The sequence below is a fragment of the Thalassophryne amazonica genome, chromosome 19, assembly GCF_902500255.1.
Source record: "Thalassophryne amazonica chromosome 19, fThaAma1.1, whole genome shotgun sequence".
Lineage (NCBI taxonomy): Eukaryota > Metazoa > Chordata > Actinopteri > Batrachoidiformes > Batrachoididae > Thalassophryne > Thalassophryne amazonica.
The window spans coordinates 37546711-37559077 of NC_047121.1; the positions used below are offsets into that span (position 1 = coordinate 37546711).

Here is a 12367-nt window from a genome sequence, read left to right on the forward strand (position 1 = left end):
AAAACACAGTACAATGCGTGTACTGCAAAACGGAATTACCTTCCATAACCGCACTTCTTCCATGCTACAGCACCTGAGCTGAAAACATCCGCTGTATGCATCGAGCCTGCCAAGTGGACCCAACAGGTAATGTTAATGTCACATTCACAAAAGTATTTTATTTAGATCAGTGACTGCAAGTGGGATGGGTATCATTAAGAATCTATAAATTACTCGATATTCAGTTCACATTGTGCCGGAGCTAGCTGGTGGTCAGAGATAGCTCAGACCGCTTGCCATGATGAAAACATGTTTGTTTTTGTCTTGTGAATGCTCTGCTGAGGAAATGAGATTAGTCCGACGATTTAGCCAGACTGACAAAAAAATATGAGGTCCGTTAGAAAAGTATCCGACCTTTTTATTTGTTGCAAAAACCTGATGGATTTGAATCACGTGTGCTTGCATGAGCCAAACTTGAACCTTCGTGCGCATGCGTGAATTTTTTCACGCCTGTCGATTGCGTCACTTGCTGGTAAGCAGCCTTTGTGTGAGGACATGTGTTGTGCTCTCGGCGGATTTTCATTGCAAGGAAAATGGCGGAACAACTGGAGCAGCGCCACTGCATCAAATTTTGCCAGAAACTGGGCGACAGCCAGGTGGAAACCATTCGGATTATTCAGACGGCTTTCGGTGACGATCCTCTGGGCATCACACAGATTAAGGAGCGGTACAACCGCTTAAAGACGGCCCGCACAACGGTGAAGAGCGAGCCATGCTCCGGTCAGCCATCAACATGCAGAAATGACCAAATCATATCCAAAGTGAACGCTGTGGTGATGCGGGACCGTCGTGTGACTATCCGAGAAATTGCGGAAGAGATGGACATCGGCACATTCCACTGTGACAGAAGATTTGGCCATGAAAAGAGTTGCAGTGAAATTCATGCCGAAGGCTTCAGCACAAAGCTGCTGACGGCGGAGCAAAAGCAACTCCGTGTTGAAGTCTCACAGGACATGCTGGACTCCGAAAAATGATGCCCACCTCTTCCACAATTCCTCGGATAGTCACACAACGCTCCCGCATCACCGCAGCGTTCACTTTGGATATGATCTGGTCATTTCTGCAAAAATTTGATACAGTAGCACTGCTCCAGTCATTCCGCTATTTTCCTTGCAATGAAAATCCGACGAGAGCACAACACATGTCCTCACACAAAGGCTGCTTGCCAGCAAATGACGTAATCGACAGGCGTGAAAAAGTTCACGCATGCGCACAAAGGTTCAAGGTTGGCTGATGCAAGCACACGTGATTCAAATCCATCAGGTTTTTGCAAAAAATAAAAAGTTTTCTAACAGACCTCGTATGAGTACAGTAAGTAGTTTTATGCATTTTTTTTTAAATGGTTTCTTGAGGCTTTTTGTGAATTCAGAAATGTGCCCCGAACTCAACACGTGCTCTTGTGATATAAACCAAACATACCCTCTCTTATTTTGTGGTATTTAAGCCGGCATCCTTACTGTTGCATTGCTGCCACCTTCTGCATCAGTCCATTAAAGAAGTAGTAAATCCTTTCAGGTCCTGTGTCTTTTAGATGTTTAAAAAGCCAACACTTCCCCCTCCCACTTTAATTTATTCTTTATTTAACCAAGTTGGTCCCACTGAGATCAAGATCTCTTTTATAAAGAAGACCTGGAGAATGATAAAGTTTCCAATTCACCTAACCTCCTCATCCTATGTCTAAAATACTTCCAACAGAAACTTCTTTCAGACCTATTCAGGCCTAATATGGCAATATATTCTAATCTGATTTAAGTTATTTGATCATCTTTTTTTGTCATCTTTAAAATTAATCCAGAATATTCCAATGCCACTTAAATGGACTAATTTTCTTTCTTTAAAGAAACAGCTACCAGTTAAATTATGCCACCAAAGTCTGCCAATAAAAATGTTTATTTTAAGAGGAGTTGAATTGGTTGTTCATTAAACTGACTTATTATTTTCTCTGTCAGGTATTACTGTTAAATTAAGCTTAAGTAAATGAATGAAATTAAATTATTTTTTTTTATCCAATTAATCCCCAGAATAATCGATTACTAAAATAATTGATGATTTAATAATTTGATGAGAAAGGCAAGTCGAAGTTATGCGATTGCCTCAGTTTGTCTCATCCGTTTACTCTGTGGGCCCTATCTTGACAGCACACATTCTGAAAGTTGTAGCCTAAATCAATCTGAGGTGTCTTCGACTTATTTGTGCTATTTAACCATGAAAGTTGTAGCCTAAATCAATCTGAGGTGTCTTCGACTTATTTGTGCTATTTAACCAGCACATAATCTGTACACAAAGTGGTTAAATTCAATCAAACCATGACAGGATTGGCTATGAACTACCAATAACCTTTGTGATGGACTGTGCTCTCCTTTGTGTCATGTGTAATATATATCTCAAATTGTACTGCACAGATTTTAAAAACAATTGTGGAAAGATCATCTTTGGATCAGGGAACAAATGATTAGAAGAAGACCTGAAAGTTTAGCGACAAACTGCCTGAAGGTACATCTGAGATGCAAGCCTAGATTTGATCTGTTTTGGTGAAGGAATATCTTTCTCCGCTCTACTCCACTATGAAGCTAAGAGTGGTGATGCAAAATGCAAAACATGCACTATGCACAATTTCTCCAATTAGATTAGACTAGACAGAACTTTAACTGGGAAGACTCCCACATGGAAACCGAGATTCCAGCAACATTGTATAGCAGCACACAGGGTAAGAAGCACACAGTATCAAAAGTGAAAGTAAAAAAGAAAACAGCTTGCAAATATAAATATACAATAGGGTCATTCCATGTCAATTCAATGAGGGCCTCATGCACTTTGTCTCAGATTTTCTTCAAATTTTAATCAAATATTCTCAGACTATCCAGAACAACAAATCTGACGTTTGAGGCCTGTAGGCCAAGTAGTTTCTGAGATATGGCCAGTTTAGTGTGCATGGGGTCAGCCGTTTTTTTAGGCAAAAATTATGGCCGGCATTTCTGGAGACATGTTCAAGGTAGAATATCTCAGTAAATAACGGACTTAGAGGCCTGAAATTTTCTGTGGCTGTTGTCATGGACACCCAGGCTGGATGGAAAATATAGCACCACAGATATGCCAAATTTACATATTTCATAGCCAGTATAGCTGGCATTAAGGAGCCAAGAGATGGAAAGGCTTCTTTGAGTGTAATGGTATGCTTCAGTGTGTCAAACATGGATGCAAACAATCATGTCTCAAACATGAAACATGGATAGTCAATGTAATATTTTCCATAGTTTGAGCATACATAAACTTCACAGTTTAGTGTCAATGTCTGTTGTTTGACTATAGTCCAAGTCTAGGTGTCCATGACAACTGCCACAGAATATTTCAGGCCTCTAAGTCCATTATTTGCTGAGATATTCTACCTTGAACATGGCAACAGAAATGACGGCCATAATTTTTGCCTTTAAAAAAAAAAAAAAATAAATAAAAAAAAAAAAAACGGTAGACCCCATTCACACTAAATTAGCCATATCTCAGAAACTACTTGGCCTACAGGCCTCAAACTTCAGATTTGTTATTCTGAATAGTCTGGGAATATTTGATTAAAATTTAAAGAAAACCCAAGACAAAGTGCGTGAGGCCCCTCAAATATTCATTGACTTGACATGGAATGACCCAATATAAATACCAGACATACTGATCAATACTGGTTTACAGGCTACTACTGTTCCTTTCATTCCCAACCTCTGTCTTCCTGTTACTCGTAACTGATGTAAGTCCAAGACATATTCAGCAGCAGCTTTACCATCAGAGAGCCTCGTCCACAACTACCAGAAAAGACTCCAAGTATTAAAGGGGGCAATACACAGTATTTAGAATGAAGGTATGTAAACTTTTGATCAGGGTCATTCGGGTAGTTTCTGTTGTCATTATGATTTAAAATGAGTAAACACAGTTGATTGATAATAAATGGCTTCAACCACCCACTAACCATGAGTGAAGAAAAAAAAAAAAGTTTTTGTGTTATCATTCATATTCTCTGAAAAATGGCCAAAAAAAAAAAAAAAATTCTGCCAGATGATGTAAACTTTTGAGCACAAATGTTTATACACACACACACACACAATTCCAATTAAGTTGGAACATTGTGTAAAATGTAAATAAAACAGAATACAATGATTTGCAAATCCTCTTCAACCTATATTCAATTGAATACACCACAAAGACAAGATTTTTAATGTTCAAACTGATAAACTTTATTGTTTTGTGTAAATATTTGCTCATTTTGAAATAGATGCCTGCAACACGTTTCAAAAAAGCTGGGACAGTGGTATGTTTACCACTGTGTTACATCATCTTTCCTTCTAACAACACTCAATAAGCGTTTGGGAACTGAGGACACTAATTGTTGAAGCTTTGTAGGTGGAATTCTTTCCCATTTTTGCTTGATGCGCGACTTCAGTTGTTAAACAGTCCGGGGTCTCCGTTGTCGTATTTTGTGCTTCATAATGCGCCACACATTTTCAATGGGTGACAGGTCTGGACTGCAGGCAGGCCAGTCTAGTACCTGCACTCTTTTACTATGAAGCCACGCTGTTGTAACACGTGCAGAACGTGGCTTGGCATTGTCTTGCAGAAATAAGCAGGGACTTCCCCGAAAAAGACGTTGCTTGGATGGCAGCATGTGTTGCTCCAAAACCTGGATGTACCTTTCAGCATTGATGGTGCCATCACAGATGTGTAAGTTGTCCATGCCATGGGCACTAACACACCCCCATACCATCACAGATGCTGGCTTTTGAACTTTGCGCTGGTAACAATCCGGATGGTCTTTCCTCTTTTGACCAGAGGGCATGATGTCCATGAGTTCCAAAAACAATTTGAAATGTGGACTCATCAGCCCACAGCACACTTTTCTACTTTATGTGTGTCCATTTCAAATGAGCTCGGGCCCAGAGAAGGCAGCGCCGCTTCTGGATGTTGTTGATGTATGGCTTTCGCTTTGCATGGTAGAGTTTTAACTTGCACTTGTAGATGTAGCGATGAACTGTGTTAACTGACAATGGTTTTCTGAAGTGTTCCTGAGCCCACGCGGTAAGATCCTTTACACAATGATGTTGGTTTTTAATGCAGTGCCGCCTGAGGGATCGAAGGTCACAGGCATTCAATACTGGTTTTCGGCCTTGCCCGCTTACGTGTAGAAAGTTCTCCAGATTCTTCTTCTGATTATATTATGGACTGTAGATGATGGAATCCCTAAATTCCTTGCAACTGAATGTTGAGAAACATTGTTCTTAAACTGTTGGACTACTTTTTCACGCAGTTGTTCACAAAGTGGTGATCCTCGCCCCATCTTTGCTTGTGAACGGTTGAGCCTTTTGGCGATGCTCCTTTCATACCCAATCATGACACTCACAATTAGTGTTCTCAGTTCTGAAACGCTTATTGAGTGTTGTTAGAAGGAAAGGTGATGTAACACAGTGGTAAACATACCACTGTCCCAGCTTTTCTGAAACGTGTTGCAGGCATTCATTTCAAAATGAGCAAATATTTACACATAAACGATAAAGTTTATCAGTTCGAACATTAACTATATTGTCTTTGAAGAGATTGAAGAGGATTTGCAAATCATTGTATTCTGTTTTTATTTCCATTTTACACAACGTCCTAACTTCATTGGAACTGGGATTGCACATACACATATGGGAGACATAGCGGTGGTTGACAAGGGAAGGAAAACTGATGATCGATGTGGCAATCCCAGCTGACATCAACATCAGAAAGAAGGACCACAAGAAAACAGAGAAGTACCAAAGGCTGAAGGAGCAACTGGAGCACATGTGGAAGGAAAAGTCCAAAGTGGTTCCAGTGGTAATAGGAGCACAAGGAGCTGTAACCCCCAAATTGGAAGAGTGGCTTCAGCAGATTCCAGGCACAACATCAGAGGTCTCTGTCCAGAAGAGTGCAGTCCTAGGAACAGCTGAGATGCTGTGCTGAACCCTCAAACTCTCAAGCCTCTGGCAGAGGACTCAAGCTTGAGGAACACGCATAATCCCCCCCCCCCCCCCCCCCCCCCCACACACACACACAATACATACATACATATCAGTGCCATATACCAACACACTAATTGTACTTGCATCAGCCAAAGGTAACACAAATGTACAGTTGTGCAAGACTTAAAAAAAAAAAAAAAAAAAAAAAAAGCCTTGTGTTGAATTGCTTCACTGCAAGACACTGAACTCCGCACATCAACACCACAGGAACATGTAAATGTTGAAGAAAAAGAATTAGAAGGGGACAGGATGTTTAACGTGAAACCCCAACCATATGAACTGTACACAGGAGATAAAGAACACAAGCAATCTGTGAACTCACAAAATGATAACCCCCCACTATGTGCCATATCAGTTGCTTGAATGTATCGTATACTGGTTGTAAATAATTTGTTATTAACTACCTGAAAGAACAAACTGGTAAACTCCTGTACTGAAGAGCCAAACAGGACCCGAATCATTTTCACTCATGCACATCTTCATGTGCTACCATCATGTGTTGCTTTATTAAAAATTATACTCAGCAAAAATACAACCTCCAAAAGTATTAGAACACTTGGTATTTCACACATTTTAACTTGTTTATGCCATTTCAAATACCAAAAAAAAAAAAATACAAAAAATAAAATAATTTCTTAAAAAGGTCGGTATTAAAAGGGATTTTCTTAAAAAGAAAACCTGAAAGTTAAGCTACAATTTGCCAGAAGGTACATCCGAGATGAAAACCTATATTTGATGTTTTGGTGAAAGAAAACCCTCCTCTGTACCACTTCATCATAAAGCTGTATAACTGGGGATACAAAATGGAAAACATGTACTGTGCACAATTTCTCCAATCACACCCACAGAAGCCTGCAACTTCTTCCGGGTTGTCTGGGTGTCTTGGTGGCTTCCCTCACCCTTCTCCTTCTTGCACAGTCACCCAGTTTTTTGAGAACTGTCTAATCCATACAGATTTCCCATAGAGTGCCATACTGTGTGCATTTCTTCATAACTCATAAATAAAGTCTGAGACATATTCAGTGTCTTGGAAATGTTCATGTATCCTCAAAGCGCTTTACAATGGTGCCTCACATTCCCGTTCACACAAACACACTCACACACCAATGTCAGGGTGCTGCTATACAAGATGCTCACTACACACAGGAAGCAACTTGGGGATTAAGAACCTTGCCCAAGAGCCCTTATTGATTTTCCAGTCAGGCTGGGGTTATGTTCATGTATCCATCCCCTGACTTGTCTGAAGAAAACTTGTGATTTTTTTAGAGGTATTACACCAAAGTGTTCCATAACTTATGTAACTCATAATCTTAGCTTTAACATTTTTAATTAATTTATTTCAAGTTGTAGAGATTTGCTTTCAGTTTGAGTCTAAAGAAGATAATTTTAGAATTTTTTTTATATTTTCTATTTCTTTGTATTTGAAATGGCATTAAACAAATTAAAATATGTGAAATATTAGCCTAAGTGTTCCAGTACATTTGGAGGGCACTGTATGATGCAGTAGTTTTGTATTAAAGTAAAATTTAACATTTTTTTTTCTATACACACAAAATTCTTATTTTTCTTGTTAACAAATTTGTTAAAATCTATCTTAATAAGCACTGAACATTTGCCATGGTAAGCCAGCAATATTGCATGTCCAGATGTTATTCAACAACGTGATGATTTCATGTGTGCCTTGGACTGGTCACAATAAAAGCCCACTCTTAAGTGTGTAGTTTTATCACACAATTGTGTTGTGAATGCAGGGAAGTCCATCAGAGCGGCTCCCTGTGAAGTGTTCATTTCACGACCATAAGTTGCATCCAGTGGCATCTCCAACCTGTCAAACTACAGACCGTGCAGAATCCTGCCCACCCTGGACCGCCACATCTGGCTGTTTCACATAAAAAAATATTTTCTCAAGCTCAACTGTGCATTTTAGACAAGGCTTTTATTCTGACCAGGTCAAGGCATCTTGGCATGCCATACCTACCAACTGGATGGACATTTTGGGAAAATGTAAAGCGTTCACTAACCCAGTTTTTTAACAAATTTGTGAAGATGGTTTGAGGAAATAAACTCTTTTTGTGTACAGAAAAAGTCTGACTTTTTACTTTAACTCATGCAAAGCATGCATGATAATGAAATACCTGTGTTTTACATTTTTGTTGTGTATATAAACCACTTTAGGAGTTGCACTGATTTAACTATCTTTTGAGGCTTAAATTAAACAACAAAAACACAATTAACTCTCCTTATTGGACTGGTATAATTTTCTGTCATGCACATCTTCATGTGACACAACTATGTGAAGTTTTGTTGAAATCCGTAAACTGGTTTAGAAGGAGTTGCACTGATGGGACTCATGAACAGACAGACAGACCAATTCCTATATTACCATCTCAACACGGCCGCCAAATTTATATTTGTGGGAGAATATAATGATTTTACCTCATTTCATCTTTTGTCATTACTCATAATGCAATGTATCGCTACACAACTGTGCAGGTGCATGAAATAATTTTAATCAGAGACCTGGTTTAGCACTGTGTCCTTTACTCTGACGTCTGTTGTTTCCTTGAATATTCAAAAAAAACTGCACAATTTGCCTTGCTGACAGTCTGCTAAACTTTGGTGATCTTAGGATAGCCCCATTCCTGAAAAAGCTGAATTATTAACACTGAAAATCAGGAACCACATTGAAAAAATGTAAACCGGAACTCCTCCATATTTTTGCACTATTTGGCCCCCTATGAAATGTAACATTTTCTTCAAAATTTTCCCCAAGTGCTTTTTTAACAGCTCAAGGGGTTTTCAACACAGCACTTCTAAACATCCTGCTTTTATTTTGGGTATTTATGTTACTATACCTTGCACACAGAAACAAAACTATTTGACAAAAATGACCAGGACTAAAATTATTAGCCCTCTTAAGAATGGCTGTTTTTGTTGAACCATAGTACAAACTACTGTTGTGCAATGATGTACTTTAATTTTGTAATGCTCAAAGCTTGCAAAATCAAGTTAAAACTGAGGGTTATTTTCCAGTGTGCATCACACAGTATAAAAACTTAGGAAGGGATTGAGCTGGCACTTGAGAAAGCATCAAAAGATACTAGTTTAGACTTGAGAAAAAGAATTGTTGATGGTCACAGAGCAGGAGAAGGATATTCAAAGCTATCACACCATTTCCAAATAACAAAAATTGGAGTGAGAAGTATCATCAAGAAAAGAAATTCAAAGAGCCACACAGTACTGAACAAGCCTGGCAGAGGTAGAGAGCGAAACATTTCAAAGACTGGAAAGAAAAGTAGTCAGAGATGCATCTAAAGACCCCAAAACAACTGCCAAGGCACTAGTGAATGACTGTTGGGAATTGTAGTCCCAAAGAAGACAATCACTAGAGGCCTGGACAGGAATGGACTGTGAGCTTGCAGACCAAGAGAAACACCACTTCTGCAGAAGAGACACCTTAAAGTCAGACTGAAGTATGCTAAGGACAACCTAGAGAAAGATTATGCATACTGGAACCGTGCCGTTTGGTCAGATGAGATGAAACTAGAGCTCTTTGGTCAGAGAGAAATTCCTTTATGTTGGGAGAAAGAAGGGAGAGGCGTATAAGCCAAAGAACACCGTCTCCACACTGAAACACGGCGGTGGGCGTATTTTGCTGTGGGGATGTTTCAGTGCATCTGGAACTGGGAATCTACTCAAGGTGGAAGGAATCATGAAGAAAGAAGGATATGTGAAGATTTTGAAAGAAAACCTCCAGCAATCAGCTGCAAAACTGCATCTGGGTCGTCGGTTTGCCTTCCAACACAACAACCCAAAACATATGTCGTTCCTGTTGAAGAAGACCAAAGTGAACCTTACTGACTGGCCTGCACAACACCCTGACTTGAATCCTGTTGAAAATCTGTGGGGTGAACGAGAGACCGAGGTCCACTCCAGAAGACCATCAAATCTGGAGGAGCTTGAGAGATTCACCGAAGGGCTTAGATTCCTCAACAGCATGTCTGAAACTTGCTGAAAACTACAACATAGGACTGTAGGCTGTTATCCAGCAAAAAGGACACACAACTAACTATTAGCATCTGGATGATAATAATTAGGACCACGGTAGTTTTTGGTTTTTGTGAAATAATCTTGTTTCTGTGTGCAAAATCAAATAATGTAGGCATCCTAATTAAAACAAGAATGTTTAGAAATGCTGTGCTGAAAATTCCTTGCTCTGTTAAAAAAAAAAAAAAAAGCACTTAGGAAAATCACTGAAGATAACATTAAATTTCAAAGGGGCTGTAATGGCAAAAATACCAATTTGAGTCCTTTAGATATACACGGCTGTCTACAGTGACGTCACTGATGATGTGATCTACGAAATAAGGTATAGCGTTAACCACAGACTGGGGGTGTTAATCCAGAGCGTTGCCATTTCAAGGTATATAAACAACAGTTCACAGTGTGTCTCCAGTAACAAAACTGGTCTGCAACAAAATAGCAATAATGCCCAATTGGCTGTGCAGGTTGACAGCTGGTACATTCATTTGTCTAGATGATGAATACAAACTTTCTAGTCATATCTAGGCCTGGATTGTGACAGCAGGTCATCATAATCCTGGTATGACATCAAGATCGCGCTATTACGCTCTTGCTGTTCCATACCTGCCAACATTTGAATGTACCAATGTGGGACACCCACGCATAGCCATGAATGCCAATGGCGTAAAGCGTAACTAGGGGACCCACACAACAACGGGACTAATGGGCGTAATGGGCGTCCCACACACACTCATGCGGGATGTGGGAGTAAATACCGCCAAGGCTGTGGCTACGGACCCGTATCTACAGAGACCGTTCTAAAGATACGGAGAGTATTCCCCGGTGACGTCATGTTTTACCGACCAAGCAGAATGCGCAAATATGTCCGCACCCATGCGCACAGGTTGTATGCGTCGCTTATGGCTTAAAGGCTTTGAAACAATCCCTGTAAGCCTCAACTTTCACAGTCCGCTAATGCTACTGTATACGAAATTCAAAGGGAGCGACCTGGTAGTTGGAATTTTTGCCCCTGTTTGACCCACGCATGCGCAGATGCATTGGACACTTCACTTATTCTCCTCAGTCTGTACGTTTAGCAGTCCCGCAGAATATACAGATGTATGTATCCTTAGCCACTTCGTACCGCCAAATGTGAGACGGTTGGCAGCTCTTCTGTTCATACCTCACAATGACCGCCACCGTCCTTGTGGCCAAAGTGGGAACTACCAAAATCTGAGCCAGCCCCTAGCCTCATCAGCATACGTATACACTCTGAGTGCTCTTCCAGTTTACAGGATATGATTCAGAGCAACATCAGCAGGACATGAGTGGGAGAAGAAAAGACCACCTTAATTAGGCATTAAATAGAGTTGGCTGAAAACAAAAGAAGCCCCACGAGAACCAAAACATACCCTCCTGAGCCCACAGTGGGTTTTATTCCCCGCCATCAACACCGTTTTAACTACGAAGTAATATTTAACTTTTTTTTGTTTTAAGCCTTGATCCTCAAAAAAAAAGCCTGAGTCTAATCAGCGGCTGTTACCTGATCAGTCAATAAGAACAACAGTTATATCGGCAAAACTTTTACAATGCGATCTTGAGCGCATCATCACATCTGAGGAGTTGCTGGGACTAAACGGTGAGTTCAAACAAACACAAAAGAAACGAGGGATCGCTGCTACTCCTCTTCCTCTTCTTCTTCATCATCACCAACCTCCTCCTCCTCCTCCTCTTCTTCTTCTTCATCATCATCATCACCGCCTGTGCAGCTTTTTGGGAAATAAAAGAAGGGAAGCAGCGCCCGCTCCGTAAAAACACTGGCGCGTGCCAGAAGCAAAGCTAACCGAGGCGGCGAATCCGCCATAAAAATAAAGGTTTGTCCGCGGCCCCTTACCTCCAACCCGGTACATGTTGGCGGCCATGCCTGCCCCCGGTGCCTGGCTTCCTCTCCAGGTGGAGGGCTGTCTCTCTCTCTCCCTCTCTCTCTCTGTGCGGAGCTGTTAGCACTTTCGCCGCTCTGTGTTGGAAAATGGTGGATTGATCAATACGAAACCGACTGGCTGAGCGCTCTTAAAGGGACAGCGACACTTTATTTCACAACCCTCAATTTGGACCCTTTATTGAAAGGAACGAGTCACTGCATCGTTTGAGCTTCTAGTGTTTTGAGTTTTGCCACATTTTACTCCTACCTGCGTCAGATTTGGTGTTGTTTACACAGGAGATACAAGGGATTGCCAGGATAGGCGTCAGCCTTTGTGATGTCATAAAGTAAGAGGCCAAAATGT

General features: G+C 40.6%; 1 protein-coding gene across 1 annotated transcript in view; it reads right to left on the reverse strand.

The window, feature by feature from the left end:
• mta1 (metastasis associated 1) overlaps positions 1-12109 on the reverse strand; it is a 98820-nt gene extending 86711 nt beyond the window's left edge. The window contains 1 exon segment of the mRNA XM_034195177.1: positions 11977-12109. Coding sequence (XP_034051068.1) covers positions 11977-12004 — 28 coding nt within the window. The 5' untranslated portion in view covers positions 12005-12109.
• Positions 12110-12367: the final 258 nt, after the last annotated feature.